At 42.6% G+C, this 18,077-nt stretch overlaps 1 protein-coding gene across 8 annotated transcripts in view; it reads left to right on the top strand.

Annotated features, from left to right (window-relative positions):
* The window catches only part of ZNF462 (zinc finger protein 462), a 138,493-nt gene that overhangs the window by 114,913 nt on the left and 5,503 nt on the right, over positions 1 to 18,077 (top strand). For all 8 annotated transcript variants that reach the window (XM_059411133.1, XM_059411137.1, XM_059411136.1 and 5 more), the window contains 2 exons: positions 283 to 506; positions 15,046 to 15,178. In XM_059411133.1, the coding sequence (XP_059267116.1) occupies positions 283 to 506; positions 15,046 to 15,178 (357 nt within the window). The remainder of the gene's footprint in view (positions 1 to 282; positions 507 to 15,045; positions 15,179 to 18,077) is intronic.

The raw sequence follows: 18,077 nt of genomic DNA, 5'->3' as shown, positions 1-18,077 counted from the left end.
AGCCACCTGCATTCAGGAATTAGCAAGCACCTCCCAGCCTCCCTCCTCGGTATAAAGATCACTCTGGGGATGGAGTACACCAAGAGGCTTTGGTCTTACAAACACTTACCTGGACCAGAAGATGCTGTTTGGGGAACGGAGGGAGAGGCAGTGTGCACATGAGTTCATGGACACCCACGAAAGGTAGCAAAACCGGTTGAGTTCCTTCCTTTATTCCAAAGACAGAGCGCGTGCGGACCATCAGTAAAAACTTCCATCTTTCCATTCAATTTGTTTCCACAGAAGAGCGAGTTGTCCCCATCGAAGTGTGCCGTTCCAAACTGTCCAAATACTTGCAGGGAGTAGTTTTCCGCTGTGATAAGTGCACCTTCACCTGCTCCAGTGACGAGAGCCTCCAGCAACACATAGAAAAGCACAACGAACTAAAACCTTACAAATGCCAGCTCTGCTACTATGAGACCAAGCACACGGAGGAACTGGACAGCCACCTTCGGGATGAGCATAAGGTACCTGCCGTCTTCCTGCCCTCACCCCGCGGCACCCCTGTGGGGATCGGGCCTGGCCGGGACACTGAGCTCCGGGTGGTCACACCCGCTGGGGGCGAGTTGGGACTAAAGGTTGCGGGCACGTTTCCGACTTTTTTCTATGATGAAAGAAATGAGAGGTCATGTTAGGAAACTGGAACACAGAGATGAGCATAAGGAAAGTCACCCCGGATGCTGCCACCAAATCCACCTGCTTGGCCCTTTTTATCTCTTCTCTGCCCATTTCCCCTTGTTTTACCTAATTCTGGTGATACCACATCTAAACTACTATGTCATCCTTCTAAAAAAAAGTTTTGTTTTTTTTTTTTTACTTGACAACCTCACAGGAGTATTTTTCCATGTTATTTTAAATGTATCGTCACAGGAATTGACGAACTTTCTCTATAAAGAACCAGATAGTCAATATTTTAGGCTTTGCAGGCCAGATGGCCTCAGTGGTAAGCATGCAACTCTGCCTTTTGTAGCAAGAAAGCAGCCACAGACAAGACATAAATGAACGGGCACGGCTGTGTCCCAGCGATCCCTTGTTTACAGAAGTAGGCAGCAGGCAGAGGACCTGGACGGAGGTGCTGACCCCTGATGTGATGGCCAGCCACCTTGTCCCTCAACCATGTAGGTCGTTTCCACTATTTTGCTAACTACTGAGATTTTCCAAAGCCTTGCTGTTCATGTCTAAACACTGTAAGGATTGGAAAAGATGTGTTTTACTGGGGGAGGAGGATTGATAAAAAACAGATCAGTCTGACCTAAAATAAGGGGTTTGTGAAGAAAACTTGTCTTCCAAAGGTGTGCTGATCGGAAGGCAGGGTCCTACAGGGCGGCTTCAGAGGGTTTATTTGGCACATGGGGGAACCGAGGTGCTTGCTTCTGGTTTTGTGGCTTGCCCAGAGTGTAGAGGAGCTACAATCTGTATTTGTTTCTTGAAAAAAAAAGCTGATTGAAATGTTTTCTAATTGACCCCAAAATCCAAAATAGCGAGGGAGTGTTTACTTAAGGCCCAATGAGAAGGGCTTTTAATAGTTTCTTTTTTCTGTTCCGTGTCCTCCTCTTTTCTGGCTTTGCAAACCCCGAGTTATCAAGACTTGCGCCTGAATCCTCTGTGTCCAAGGGTTAGAATTTTTCTGCGGGGTGTGGGACAGAGAAGGCTGTGCTTTACCACCCCTCCGTAATGAAATGGTTTTGTAGGCACTTTTCTGCTCAGGAATGCATTCATTTTCTAATGTGTCTGCCCAAAACTGAAAGCAGAGAAGAAAAGCTTGAGTTTACCTCACTGAAAAACTTTCATAGCCTTTCTCAGTCAAACTTCCTGGGCATCTCTGCCCCCAAACTCAAAGGGTAATCGCCCATCCATTTCAAACCAAGCTTTCTACATTTTTGCACATGGATCTTATTTATGTAACCACCTCAGATCTTTTTATTATAGTGTTCAAGCCTTTGGGCTGGTATTTTGGGAGAGCGCAAACCAGGAAGATAAATTCTCCCGTTGTTACACAGTTACTGTGAGTCACTGGTGAGAAGGTTAGAACCATACCTGCATGGAACTGAGGACTTCCTGAGCAGGCATGGAAGGTTGGGGCTTCAGGGTATCCATCAGGGCAGTGGATAGTGCCAGACGAGAGGGGCCCAATTTAGAGCTTCTGGAACCAAACAGACCTGACTTTGAATCTTGTCTCCACTGCTGACTGTACAACTTTAGCAAGTTACTTAAATTTCTGTATTTTCTGATTTCTAAATGGGAATCATTTTATCTTCCTCAGAAGTTGTGCAAGATTAAATGAAGTCCTGGTATATCCCACACTTTGATGAGACCCAAGGTGTTCCTCAGAATTGATCTGTGGTACCTATCAGAAAGGCAGTTAAGTTCCCAAAGAACTAAAATATATTTAAAAATCACTAATTATACCTTGCATCTTGGATACGGTCTTTTGATGTTATATTTTCACTATGCCATGTTATGTTCTTTAATTTTACTCTTTCTCGTGGCTGACCAGCTTATTAAGTTCAGTGAGCACGTAACAGGCTAAAGAATTGCCACTTCCAGCGTGCGTAATGATGTTCACCATTGTCTCAATTGTTGTTAAGTTTACGAGACTCCTGCTTATTACTGACGGCAGCGCTTTCTCCTGCTTTCTATTTCTCCATTTCTAAATGATGAGAATAAAATGTATGTCGAATTTTTTAAATAACTATCCAAGCACTTTTTTTTTTTAAAGATTGTATTTATTTATGTGAAAGAGAGAGAATACAGCGAGAAAGAGAGAGAACAAATGGGAGGTGAGAGGCAGAGGGAGAGATGGAAGCAGGCTCCTGCTGAGCAGAGAGCCCGATGCAGGGCTTGATCCCAGGACTCCGGGATCATGACCTGAGCCAAAGGCAGACGCTTAACTGACTGAGCCACCCAAGTGCCCCCAGACACTATAAACAAGGATAACAGTGCTGCTGAAATGGAAGTTCTGACTGGTAGGCAGTGACATACACTGGTTAAAAACCATCAATTAAAAAAAAAAATTCAATTTATTGGTGATTTCAGCATTTATGAAAGGGATAGGAGTATCATTGTACAATGAGCTAAAGTGACATTTGCTAATCATCCAAATAAAAGTCAAGGACCAAAATGCCTGGGTGGCTCAGTTGGTTAAGCATCTGCTTTAGGTTCAGGTCTTGATCTCAGGGTCCTGAGAGGGAGCCCCAAGTCTGGTTCCCTGCTCAGTGGGGAACCTGCTTCTCACTCTCTTGCTTTACCTACTCCTGCTCTCTCTTTCTCTCTGTCTCTCAAATAAATAAAATCTTTTTTAAAAATGTCAAGGACCATAAGGCAAGAACAAAAAATTAAAGGTGTAAGAATTGGAAGAAATGAGACTACTTGCATTCACAGACAATTCACAGAAAAGGTGACTTTGTACATGGAAAAATCTAAGTAATCTGTATTTTTTTTTAAAAAGCTGCAAGGATATTAGTATAGCAAAGTTGCAGGACATAAGGGCAATATGCAAAAATCAATTCCATGTCTACATACTAGAAATGGAAATCAGAAAGTAAGATTTGATTAATTTCATTTACGGTAACATCTAAAAGAATATAATATTTAAGAATAAATTTAACATAGGAACTGTGAAGGCTATACACTGAAAATTACAAGATTTTTTTTTTTTTTAAAGATTTTATTTATTTATTTGACAGAGATCACAAGTAGGCAGAGAGGCAGGCAGAGAGAGAGGAGGAAGCAGGCTCCCCGCCGAGCAGAGAGCCCGATGCGGGACTCGATCCCAGGACCCTGAGATCATGACCCGAGCTGAAGGCAGCGGCTTAACCCACTGAGCCACCCAGGCGCCCCTACAAGATGTTTTTGAGGAAAAATAAGAGAACTCAGTTAATGCAACATATACTGTATTCCTGGATGAGAGGACCCAATATTGGCAATTCTCCCCAAATTGATCTATAGATCTGATGGAATCTCTGTCAAGACCTCTTTTCTTTGATAGACGTTGACAGACTGATCCTACCATGTAAATGCAGAGGATCTAGAATAGCCTAAACACTAAAGAAAAAGAATAAAATTGGAGGACTTCACCCTTCCTTATTTCAAAAGCTATTTTACACCAGAGCATGTGGTATTAGCATAAGGATAGATGCGTGGATCACTGATGCAGAAGAAAAAGTCCGGAAGTCAGCCCTCATGTGGTCAGTTGACTTTTTTCTTTTAACCAAGGGTACCAAGGTAATAAGGAAAGGATAGTTCTTCCACAAATAGTGCTTGAACAGTTGGATACCCACATACAAAGTAATGATCATTGACCCTTAATTCACTCCTAACAAAAAAAATTATGTCAAAATGGATCATAAACTTCAGCCTATGAACTAAAACCATAAAACTCCAGAAAAAGAGTAGAAAATCTCCTTGGATTAAGAGAAATTTTCTTAGATACAATACAAAAGCTACAGACATTAAAAAGAAGAAAAATGAGTAAATTAGATGTCATCAAACATAAATTTCTGCTCTTCAGAAACACTATTAACAAAACAAAAAGGCAAGCAACAGATTGGAAGCAAATATTTGCAAAGTAATTATCTAGCAAAGGTTTTTAACCAAAATATACAAAGAACTTCTACAACTCAATAGTGAGAAGATAAAAACTCAGTTTAGCATGAGAAAAAAATGTGAATAGTCACCTGTGAGGATACACAAATGACAAGTGATCACGTGAGCTCGGTAAGATTCATCTAGGAAAACGCAAAATAAGACAACAGTAAGATGTCACTATCCACCCACAAGAACGGCTGAAATTAAGAAGATAGTGCCGAAGTGTTGGCAAGGATGTGGAGAAACTGGAAATCTCATACAGTGTTGGTTGGAATGTAAAATGGCATATTCACTTGGGAGCATTTTGGCAATTTGTTTAAAAGTTAAACATCCACTTGCTGTCTGATCCAGTGAGTCTGCTCCCACATAAATTGGATGGAAAAACAAAATGTGCTATATCCATAAAATGGGAAACTAATCAGTACAAAGAAATGAGGGACTCCTGGGTGGCTCAGTTGGTTGGACCACATGATCCCCAATTCCCGGGATTGAGTCCCACATCAGGCTCCCAGCTCCCTCTGACCTTCTCCCCTCTCATGTTCTCTCTCACTTTCTCTCTCTCTCAAATAAATAAAATCTTTTTAAAAATACAAATAAATGAGCCTACTGATACATGGAGCAACATGGATAAATCTCAAGAAGATCATGTTAATCAGACAGGAGCTAGACACGAAAGATCACATATTATATGATTCCCTATACATGAAATTTCTAGAAAAGACAAAACTGTGGAGATAAAGCAAGTTGGAGGTTGTGTGGGGCTGGAGGTTGGGAGAGGGATTGCAGAGGTTATGAGGGAACTTCTCAAAGTAAGAGAAGAATTCTTAAATGAAATTGTGGTGAGGGTTGCACAAATGCATACATTTACTAAAACTCACTGAACTATTTATTTAAAACAGATGACTTTTATGGTGAGTAAATTATACCTCATACCTAAAAGATTCAAGTTTCCCAGGACCTGACCCACATAGTAGATCCTCAAAAATGTTAATTTCCTGCAGGCTTTTTTCTTTCTTTTTTTTTTTTAATGAACTTGATCCTGGGAACAGATCAATCTACAAGATGCTGGAGATCCAGACTATTGTGTAAACCACCAAAAATAAAGTGCAATAGACTTAGCCATTAGTTCTAAATTAAAGTTTACTTTTCCCTACCCCCACCCAGTAAGACTGTTTTGAGAGCATCGCTCACCCTCTTCTTCCACTAATACCGTGAGGTGATTTGTGTGGTGGAGAGAATCTGCAGAGGAAACTACAAGACCGTAGGATGTGTCTCTCATCAAAGGATGTCATTGAACAGAACTGGATCTCCAAAGCTGAACTTCTGAATTCTACCTGCAAAGCCTGGAGACCTCAGGAATGTCTCTGTCAAGTTGACTGGGCAGAATCCCGGTCCTTCAGGAAGGATCCTTGAAGTCAAATATCCGCTTCTAGTCAAGAACCAGATCCTTGCCTGTGCTGGATGCACGCTGCCCTGTTTATCCTCAGAAGCCCGGGTGCAGTACAAGAGGGATGAGAGCAGCCCTCATGGTGAACATGACGCAACATCTTGTCTTCCTAGACCTTAATCTTTGCACCAGTGACCAAAGACTCACTTGCAGTCTCTTGGAATCTAAAGTAAATAGTACAAGCGATTTAAAATTTTATTTTTCATCCTTCAGTTCTGTTCTTTTCGATCTCACTATCTCTTCTAGAGACAGACTGCTCTATGCCTTCAATCCCTCCCTCTCTTCACACGCGCTTACCCAACACGCTTACCCACACACACACACTCTGAAGCCCTCCGTTAGTAGCACCGTTTATTAGTAATGCTGGTGAGAGATGAGGACAACAGTTTTAAGGACCTTAAAGTCATGAAGAAGAAGAAGAAAAAAAAAAAAAAACCTTCCCCTTCTCACAGTTAAAAAACTCATTTTTTTAAAGAAAGTTTTTAAGTGTATGCGGTACCTTGTTAGTGTTCTTTATAGTTCTGGAGTCTCTTTGCTAGTTTAAGGAACATAAAAATATATTATCTCTAACTTGGTTTGCTCATAAAATTGTCATGTTCGCTATATTAAATTTAGAAGGATAGTCTATTCAGGCAATACACATTCACTAATTGAATTTACTTTGAAATGTTTTTAATTTTTTATACAAATGGAGCCTCAGGCGGCCAAACTCTAAGGAACTCGGATCTCTTACTCTTACTCTTTGCCGGTTTGGGGGAAGCAGCACGACCTTAAGCTCAGGAGGCATCACCAACATTTCAGTTATGCCAATAAAATTGTTCAGTTTTCTGGACTAGTAAAATCCACAGTGGCAGAAGAGTCCCATAGAACATTTGTGTCCAGCAAAGGAAATGAGAAGAAAAAAAACAAAAGAAACTTCCTTTGATTCCAAATTATAAAACACACCTTTGGCCACATGTTTTGGGACTGCGTTTAATTTTGAAACTGAGTGCCAGCAGCTTTATCTTGATCGACTGAGGATTGATCCAAGCTGGAGGTTTCTCCTGAAGATTACATCACATCAGTTCCGCTTTTCGTTATAGTAGTCTTGTTTCTTGATTTGTTGACCACAGCCCCCGTTTCTTTCATGGATTTTGGACATAAGAAGTAAATGTGGAAAGAGCATTTTTCTGACCATTTTTCCGAGGGATGTGCCTGGTCGAACCTTACATGGTATTTTTTAAGTAGACATTTGAAGATGGTCTTTGCCTGTAACTTTTGAAATTATCCACTAAACTCTCCAAACTGAATGGCTCCTGCTAAAACTTACACTTAACGAGTCTCCATCTTGCCATTGGATGCAACGTCCTTAAAATGGAAACCGTGTTATTTATCTGTCTTTTCTTCCAAAATCTAGTCATGGTACCCTGCATACAGTAAAGTTTCTGATAGCTGTTTGCTAAATAAATCAGTGTACAAAATCACTTTTCAAATCAAATATTTTAAATATCCTGTTTGTTCATATAAGCAAGAACTGGCAGCACCAGCCACACGTTGCCCTCTGGGTTTCAAGTTCAGGATATTCGCAACAGCTCTGTTGGCCAGCAACAGGGTTCTTTGACTTTCTTAATGATGCCTTTCACTGGGCTTTCTTGAGTACTGGTGACTGCAGTTATCCTGAGATGCTCAAAATGACTTGGTTTTGTCTGGGTTTCTGCTAAGTTAGGTCAGCAGAAGCGTGTTTTCTGCTTCTGGCTTAGTAATTACAAAAGAAAGTAGATATTCCCCTTGACTCCTGTGCTCTGTACCTTCCTGGGCACTCTTCCAACCTCTACTCTTACTGTTCTTAGAAAGGTTTTTATTTTGAAGAAAAATTTTCAAAAGATTCTACTCCTCTATTCATCAAATTTTGGAACATTATAGTCACAGTACTTTTTTCTGCTGCCTTCTTGTGTTCAGTTGGTATCCCGTGGGTAATTTTTACACATTTTGTACATAATTTTGCATTTCTGCAAATGATTTGCATAATAATGGGGAAAGCTGGAGCCTTGTCCTCTGAAGATGTGAGTTCTAATTCTGGCTTTATCACTTAGCTTCTTGTGTGTTGCTTCCCTTATTTACAAATATAAAAGGTAACACTTACCTCTCTGAGTAGCCATAAAGGTTAAGTGATCCACGTGAAAACGACTAGATTAACTTTTAGCACATAATAGATATTTGGTAAGAACTGAAAATCTTTTAGAAAATGTTCAGTCTTATTAGCAAGCTAATTTTTATCACTGGGTACGACATTACGAAGTTCTTTATACTCTATGATCTCCCGTGGTTTTTATGTTACCAGTAAATTCAAACAGCATTACTGTGTGTCAGTGAGAGGATCGATCTTATACTCTATACTGAGCATATAAAGCTAAATAGGAAAGAGTTGCCACCTTGGAAGAATTTATAACCAAGGAGGGGAAACAAACTTAAATAAAGAACCACAAGCCAGCATGTTAAATGCTTGATAAAGGTACCTGCAAAATAAGACAGCAGCACAGCATATATGGTGTCATGGCTTATCTCCCATAGAACTTTAATACACTTAGCTGAATATCCCTTCTAAAAGCTTTTATGAGAGCTCTGATCAAAAGGCTCTGATCCGAGAATTCAAGATTTTTACCTGCACCTTGGACCGTCTTCCTCCAAGAAATCGTAGAGATGATGTTTTGCTTTCCCTGATTTCATTCCCATTCTGACTTTCCAAGAGAGGCAGAGATCGCTGGGTCGACCACCTGATAGTGTAAGTTAGAGGTTGGCAAACCCTGGTCCATGGACCAAATCCGGGCCCCTGCCTGTTTTTCTGTGGCCCACCAGTTAAGAAGGGTTTTGACATTTTTTAAATGGTTGAAGAAAATCAAAAGAGTACTATTTCATAACATGTGAAATTATATGAATTTCAAACTCCAGTGTCCGTCAATGCGGTGGTCTTGGAACACAGCCGTGCTCATCCATTCCCATACTGTCTGTGGCCGTTTTCAAGCTGCAGCAGCAGGTGAGTCGCTGTGACAGAAACTAGACGGTCCGAAAGCCCAGAATACTTGCTTATCTGGCCCTCTGCAGAAAGTGTGCCCACCCGTGCCATAAGGCCTTTAAAAATCTTTGCAGTGCTACACGTCCTCGGCGTGGGCCTGAGATGGGCATTTCTGATGTACAAGGCAGTTTCTCCGTATTCTCTGGTGTCACTTTCTCTGCAAATAAAAAATGTTCCCTCTGGCCTTTCTTTTTTAACATGAACAGGCAGTATTAGGTGATGTGCTCAGCCTGACAGCATGTCCCTTTGAAGGTACAGATGTTAAGTGAGAAGTGGGGAGAGCTCTGGAAACATGGAGGGATTCTTCTTGATCACAGTCTCCCCCATTTAACGTCGGCTAAGTAATGTGAGGACAGGGGTGTCCAGTTTCCTGCTTTCGTTAGCCAGCAAGTTCACACCAGTCTTTCCTGTAAGACTGGGTTTGCCGCCGTAGTATGAAAATGCATGTTCAACTTGGTAGTATTTGTAAATCATGGAATGCTTCTCCCATAGAATAAGCCTCAAGTATGGAAATTCGTTCATCTGCTAGGGAAATGCATTCACTCTGCTGCATGGCTACAAACCAAGACGCAAAAGGACACACACAGGTGTGGAGCTTGACTACCGAGCGTGAGCTCAGAAGGGCTAACAGTGTCGGCTCTCCATTGTTAACGGGGAACGCTTCTTGCTGGTTGTTGGCACTTTTTCCCACATTCTTAGTGGCCTTCACAGGGGACTTTGGATTTGCAGGCAATCACAAGTAACTTCCACGGGATATAAGGCTCTCTATAGTTTTATAGTCCAAGGGATTTTGTATTTGAACAGTCCAACCTTCAAACACACATACGGTTACTTCTGCCTTCCAAAGGCTCCGAGGAGCCAGATTCTAAATCTGAAACTCTTAGCTTTGCTGTTTCTCCCTCTATTGTGGACCTTTTGGGATACAAGGTAATACATTTCTGTGTACCTCCAGAGAAAGAAGGGACTTTCCCTCAGTGTGTCCTCCAATCTCCAGGTTCAGAAAGTAACTCACTGCTATGATCCCTGTAGAAGCCAACCCAGACATCAGTTGGAACTTGAGTAAAAGTCCGTTTGATCCTATAATTTCACATCTGGCAATATAGCCTATAAAATTAAAGCTAAACGTGAAAGAAATTGTATAATTTATATACAGTAAGATTTATTATTGGTTTCTAACACTAAAAAGCCAGGGATAGCCAAAGGTAAACTCATGGGAGGAGTCAGGTAAACTATAATCTTATTTACTTAATAAGATACATATGGAGTGATTAAAAATGATATTCATACAGAGAATATTTATACCATGCCATGCATTAAAAAAGGCAGGATACCCACTTGTGTGTTTTAATACAATTTCAGCAATTAAATACCCTACGCATGGAGAGCGGGATTACGGAAGTACAATACCTTGTTGACAGTCGTATGTGTAAGTAGTCAGACTTGAAGCTTTTTCTGCTCCCCAGTTATTCTTTGTGACCTGTATAGGAACGAAAGATACACTGCGTTAGAAGGAAGGCCTGTAGTAGGCAAGAGGTGAGCGCAGCAGCCGCTCTGACAAACATGGCCAACCAGCTGTGAATGAGACGTAGAGTGTCCGTCTGTCCTCATGGAGCTTGCAGCTCACTGGGGGCGGCAGGCCATAAACAATCAACCCCCGAATGGGATGAACTATAAAAGGGGAGGGGAGAGCATGTGGAAGTGGAGAGTAAGGATAATCTACCCACAAGGAGTTTAGGGAAGGTCCCCCTGGTGTAGTGACACAGAAGCAGGGCTGGAAGACAGGAGTGACTGTGTGAACGAGACCGCAGAATTGCAGGCAGAGAGAAGGGGCATGTGCAGAGAAAGGCCCATAGTTAAGAGCACGGCGTATCCTGGAAACGTCCATGAGTTCAGGGTGGCAGCAGTGGGCTGTAGAAGATGAGCCAGGGTGAGAAGAGAGTTGGCCATTTCTAACTACAGTGAGAAATTCAGATTTTACCCTGTCCTCAGGGCAAGCAGAAACTGACATGAGTAGATTTACATATTTATTTTTACTCTCAGATCACACTGGAGAATCAATGCAAGAAGGGGCAAGAAGGCATGCTGGGAAAGCAGCAAGGAGGGAGGGGGCGGGGAGCTTGCCTTATTCCAGGTAAGATGGTGGCTCCACGGCGCGGCAAGGGGGGTACCTAGAGAGTAGGATGCCAAGTGAAACAAGTGCGACCGAGAAGACAAGCACCAAATGATTTCACTTATATGTGGGATCTAAAAAACAAGCAAAAAGAAAAAGAAAAAGAAATAGACCGATAAATATAGAGAACTGATGCTTGCCAGGGAGGAGTGTGGTGGGGAATGGGCACAGTGGGTGAAGGGGAGAGGGGGAGAGAGGCTCCTGGTTGGGGAAATGAGTCAGTGGCAGGGATGGGGGGAACAGGATGGGGACTACAGTCAATGGTACCGTAATAGTAATGCATAGTGTTCAGCAATAGCCACACTGGTGGTGAGCAGAGCTTACTGTAGAGACCAGTCACTAATGGTATGCCCAAAACTAGTGTACATTCTGTGTTGACTGTATCACAATTTTTAATATCACTTTTTTAAATGAATATGATAAAGTCCTACTATCTTTGAGAAATAATTAAAATTCCAAATAATAGTTCAAAAAAATTTTTTTAATGCAGGAGGGGGCCCCTGGGGTAGCTTAATGAGTTAAGCATCTGACCCTTGGTTTCAGCTCAGGTCATGATCTCAGGGTTGTGGGACCAGGCCCCATGTGAGGGCTCAGTGAGGAGTCTGCTCAAGTTTCTCTTTCCCTCTCCCTCCACCCCTGCACTCACTTGCTGTCTTTCAAATAAATAAATCTTTTTTTTTTAAGATTTTATTTATTTATTTGACAGAGATCACAAGTAGGCCAAGACGCAGGCAGAAAGAGAGGGGAAGCAGGCTCCCCGCTGAGCAGAGAGCCCAATGCAGGGCTCGATCCCAAGACCCTGAGATCATGGCCTGAGCTGAAGGCAGAAGCATTAACCCACTGAGCCACCCAAGCACCCCAAGTAAATCTTTTAAAATAGATGAATGAGTGAATGAATGAATGAATGAATGAATGCAGAAGGAGTCTTCCTTTTGTATTAATACTAATACTGGATGGCTGATTGGGGATTTAAAGTTTAGTAAGAGCCCAACACTATAAACAGTTTTTCTTTTAAAATCTTCTAATTAAGTGGCAAGATTTTTAGTTTTTAGTGTAGTAAATCTTTTAATTACCTAACAAAGCCTTTAGAAATCTCCAGGACAGATAAATTCTGGGTTAGCCCTGGATGAACGTCATATCGCGGAAATACCATATATTCTTTTAAAATTGTGCCGAACCCAAGATGTTTCCCAATGAAGGAATGATGGTAATGGGAAAATGAAAAACCCAGAAGGGGGAAAAGAAAAAAATAACATTTGGTTTTGTGACAGATCTCCTTCTGTCACCATGAGCTCGTTGAGAAGCAGGGGCTTCTATACCTTGCGTGGGGCCCGGGCAGGGAGGGGGTGGAGGTATCCTTGCGGAAGGAAGGAAGGAAGGAACAAGTAAGTGGACCAATGAATACGTATGGATTACAGAAGGTGTTTGAGGATCTTCTTGACCTTTCTTGGTTTGGTTATTTTCATTTCCTGGCAGGGGTCGCCACTCACACCTCTTACACACACCTGCTGACGCCCCGGCTAGAGATGGAAAGTGGAGGGAAGAGGTCAGAAAAGGCTCCCTTCTATGTACTGGTCACTTAAGGATGTGTTACTTCACACATATTTCAAAGTTAGGTAAATTGGAACCTTGCCTCGTTTTCCTGAAAAACTGGCAACCCAGAAAACTTTTTTATTCAAATATTTGTCATAAATGCTATTTGGTTAAAATGTAGAGTTTGTGGCTAAACATAACTTCATAAATATGCATTTACGATGCTTGTTCTAAGCGTTTCCAAAAGCCAAGATTGGAAAAGGCCACATTCCCAGAAAGGAGAAGGAAACTGCATTTTGGGGAACTATTGTGTTTCGGGTAGTGTGCTGACCTACCCTTTTACGAATGGGGACACGGAGGGTGGCTGTTGAGCAACTTACCCACAGTCATGTGGTTAATAATGACAGACTCTGAACTTGAACTCAGATCTGTCAGACTTCAAAGCCCATCCATGCTCCTTGTTCTCTTTTTGCTTTTATGTCATAAAAACAAAGAAAAGTCAATATGGGTCTGTAGGAGTGAGGCGTAGTAGAAAAATCCAGATAGGAAGGTGCTGTAAGCTAAAGCTCTTTGAAGACTGTTCCTGTGAACAGGAACGAGAAAGAGAAATAAAGATTCTGAACTCGACTCTTCCTCCTTGTTGGCACCTTCGTCTACAAATTTTTAATTTTAATTAATTTTGCAAATCACCAAAATAAGATGTTGCCTTCCCTGAGTGCTTCGCATTGAGGACTGCAAAAACATCTCTCTGTCCTCACGTTGACTTATTCTCGGAGTTCAGTGTTACCTGATTTCATGAACCGCATTATTACAGTTAGATCAATCCATTGTTTCTCTCATTTTAAAAGAGCTTTTATTCTGAGTTTTCGTCCTCTTTTTCAATGCTGCCTACCTTCTACAGGATGTTGTTGGAGCAATATTAAGTCTTTTCTCAGGACTGTCTTATTGGCCCTGGTACTCGGAGTCTCTTTCACTACCATTTGTCACAGTTGATGAGGATGTTCCCATCTGCCAGGCATATGGAATTGGTGGTGCTCAGCAAATCTTTGTTCCAGTCTGGTCCCAGAGGGTATTTTGGGATTATCTTGTAAATTCTCCCTTTCCTCTCCTATGTCCTCAATATGTTCTATCTGTATTGTAGCAGCTATGGAAATCTACCTTTGAGTCTGATTAATAATGCCTGCTTTCCCACTTCAACTAAACTGTGAGCCTCTGGAGGCCAGGACTGGGTCTCTTTCATCTTTGTGGGTCCCTTTCCTGACCCCCAACAGGGGGAGCACAGCACCTTCCACAGAGGAATAAGCCCATCACCGTTGACTGTGGGCTGGAGACATTGTGTAGGCTTGAGTTCATGCTAACCTGTCATTCCTAATAATTCTATACACACAACTGGAGAGGTTCTGAAAATAGATTAGTCAAGAAGGTGAATTTTGTGCTACTGCCAATGTGAGACCCCTAAACATAGCCTCATTATAAAGTTTTCCCAGTGTGGATTTCCCTTGGGCATTATTTGGAAGAAAGCGTGGATTCCCACATTATTCTAACCACGTTTTACATAAATAAAAATCAGCCATAGTTAACACTTAGAGGGCTTTTAGGGGTTACTCTAGATTTTTTTTTTTTTCAGGTAATCCCAGCCTTAATCGACAGGTTATGGCCTGCTTCAAAAACAGTAATACTCACAGTAACGGTGTTGTCTTCCATATACGGAGTTGGGAGTCCAATAGTAGTCATCTGGCTTAAGCTGGGGCCCCACAGCCTCCAGGCTGATAAGATCATGTAGAAGAAGGTTCTGACTCTCGTGATAGTTTTCAGGATACTCACAGAGCCTCTTCGCCTCCAGAGGTATTTGAAATTTGGTAGTTTACAAAAGTTACACCTTTGAATTCAACTCAAAAAGAGCATTATTGGACACCTACTCTGTACCCCAGGCTTTGTGATACTTTGATTTCCTGCCAGCTGGAGCTCGTGTTTTTTGCTGCATATGGTGAGGAAGGTCCAGTGTTCCTTTAAAAATGTTGGAACAAGAGGGTAAAGGACAGATCCACCCTTGGAACAGCCCAAGAGAAGAAAAGAGCTTCTTGGGCACTGGTGTTGTTTGGTCCTGGTTCCAAAAACACGGTCAAGAGAAAGTGGTGGTAGAAAAATCTCTCCCCCGGGGAGAGCCCTCTTCGGTCTGTGGCTCATGATTCTGTTATTCATTTGGACCTTTTTCAGGTGAGCCGTAATTTTGAGCTGGTTGGACGGGTTAACTTGGATCAGCTGGAACAGATGAAGGAAAAGATGGAAAGCTCCAGCAGTGAGGACGAGGACAAGGAAGAAGAAATGAGCAGCAAGGCTGATGACAGAGGTTAGTCTCAGCCCTGCCCTTGGAGGCCCAGATGGCATGTAGCACGTCCATGGTGAGACAGAAGGGAGGCAGAAGGTTGTTGGAGGAGAAGCAGAAGGAATGATCCTTCTTAGTTAAGTAGCAGAACAGACTGACTTAAGAAACATGTCAGGGGCCATCTTCATAAACTATTACCAGCTATAGGAACTCCAAGGAAAACAGACATTTTCTAACTATAGCTATATGTTTGTAAAAAATACATGGGGATGATTTGTTTTTAATAAGGAAAATTGGTGTCTAGGGAATCTTCACAGTAAGGACAGGCAGACAGTGAGACAGGACACTGTAAAGCTGTGGGGGCTTGTGAAAGAAGTTTCCGTTGGGCACTTAGGTAATATTACTGCTGCTGGGGCTAAAATTGAAGCTGGGGGGGCAGGAGAGCCTGCGAAAGACTTGAGCTCTGGGCTTTTCTAGAAGTCCCTCTGCCTGGTTCCTTAACCCCTTGCTGCTCTTTTTGCCCTGTGAAGAGGGAGAAAGAGGCCAACAGTTTTCATTCAACCACATGTTTTTAGGGAAAGGTTTTGTGGGATTTTTCTACTAGTTTTCCAGTTTCCTCTGAGTCTATAATTACTTTCAAAATAAAGTTTTCCAGAAGTATATTTAGCTGTAGATATACATTTATATGGTCGAGAGTTGGTGTTCTATTGTTCAGCATAGCACATTGTGGAAATCCTGGGACAGTGCATATCAGAATATGGGTTTGGGATCTGTTAGGTTGGTTATTGCGGATTCATCAAAAGCACATGGTTAACAAATGTGAAAAATAAGCATAGATACAAGAAGAATGATGTTAGTTACCAGCATCGAGCTTCCTTACGTGCCAGATCCAGTGTTGGTGGGTTTTATAGAACCCTTTTTCTGTCATCTTCTATAATGTAAATGGTTCTGCAGTTGGCCGCTGGGATCTGGCTTAGAGTTGTGGAAGGCTTGGATGAGATCATGTACAAGACACCAGCCTAGTTCCTGGAAGTAACCACCACATAAATGATAAACCCTGCAATGTATATGGTATTACTAGCATTTTACAAATGGGGAAATAAAGACCCAGAACATTTAAGCACTCAAAGGAAAGGAAAAATATATCATAACTTGGAGACTGAATTTGGGTCTTTTGGCTCCAAAGGCAAGATCTCTGCACTACATCCCCAGTCCACGTCCCCAACCCCTTGGGCAGTGGAATGTTCTTCATCTCAGGAGACCTAACCGTGAACCCCCTTTGGGCCTCAACTCTGAGGTACACTTCTACAGAGTATCTTTGTTTTTCCTCCTTGCTCTGTCTGCAGGCTTAAGAAAGCCTGGTTGGTGGCCATTTCCCTCAGAGATTCTCCCGGTCCTTTTTCCTGACCTGCCCCACTCCCACTCCATTCCTAGCATGACATCATAGCAGGAGACCACAGGTTTGCCATGTGAGGGGCCAGTTAGGCCCCTCAACCCCCACTCCCACCCACCGAAGACAACAGCAGGGACTGCCAGCTCTTCAAAGCCCCTGTGCCTATGGTCAGCCTGAAAAAGGAACTGACGGAGAACACAGCCTACCATTCTAGGTTGACTGCCCTTGTCAAGTCACAACTTTTATTAGGAGAGTCCATAATGATCCATTTCTTGCAAGGAAAATGGCTATGATCTAAGGAAGCATGGTTCCTATTTTTCTCTCTCTTTTTTTTAACATTTTACAAATATGTTCTTAGTGATGAATTCTTTAACGTCTGTGCACTGTTACCAGAGTTCTCTGGAAGAGGATGCTTTTGACAGAGGGTACAGAGGCTCCTTTTGCTTCATGATGCTCTGTGCCCTGCTGTTCCTCTCCAGGAAATAAATTATTCCTCGTTGGATGCTATGGCTTTTTTTAATCTCTGAAGCTGAGCACATACGATTTTAGAGGTTATAAGCGCGGCAGAGGCAAGAACCCCTTTTAGTCCTCCCCTCCTCTGTGATTCCTCCTAAGTGAAAGCATTGTAAATTAGAAAAATAGATGGCCGTTAGGGATGGGGGGCACCAGGCAAATTCCCTTGCTTGCCTATGCCCTTCGCACAGGTACTGGGGCATCAGACCAGTTCAGTTTTTGACTGGAAAGAATTTCATGGTGTCTGATTGCTTCTCATCGGAAAGTGCAGTATCCACATTCGTGAGCGCTAACCTCATAGGGAAAAAGTCTTGGGGTGGCGGAGCATGTATTCCTCTCTGAGGGTAGGGGATTTACGTGAGTAACTTCTACTGATGCTAATGGGCTTTCCAAGCCTACCCCCCATCCCCCTCGTGATTCTTGAAAGAACAGCCTCCTTTGTCTCATCTCCTTTGAATCAATTTTCCACCATCTAGGTATATCCTTGCCAACAAGAAGAAATGGCACACAGTAGCCTCGGGGTGTTTTTGCCAGACGGTCTGTCTTCTAGGAGTAGAGCGGGAGGTGGCTTTAGCACAGCTCTCGGGAGTGATGGAGAGCTATTTGATGTGTGACAGGTAATGACTGGCCTCCTCCTTTGAGGATGAAACAGCATGAGCCATTGGAAAGAATAGATGACTGGTTTCATGTTTCCTAAGGGTAAAGGAGCAAATGTGCCAGGAGTATGCCCCTCATTGGCAGTGTAGACTTTGATCAGGCACACTCGGTTTGGGGGGCTCATGTCCTTGTAGCTCCCCCCACTCCCTGCGCTCTCTCCAGCACGGGAACCGGAGACTGACCACGGCCACACCACAGGTCCTGCCTAGGCAGCTCGGAGGGAATTTAAAAGAGAAGAAGCGAGGCATGAAGAAATCAAAATTAACCCAAGCAGAATCCTCCCCACCCCCTCTCATTATGCAGTTGGGAGGAGTCAGGAAGGCATTCTGTTGATTTCTTGCCCAAGATAATCCCTGCTAA

This window comes from Mustela nigripes, chromosome 9, assembly GCF_022355385.1.
Source record: "Mustela nigripes isolate SB6536 chromosome 9, MUSNIG.SB6536, whole genome shotgun sequence".
Classification (NCBI taxonomy): Eukaryota; Metazoa; Chordata; class Mammalia; order Carnivora; family Mustelidae; genus Mustela; species Mustela nigripes.
The sequence above is the reverse complement of the archived record's forward strand: the minus strand, read 5'-3'. Positions and strand labels throughout refer to the sequence as shown.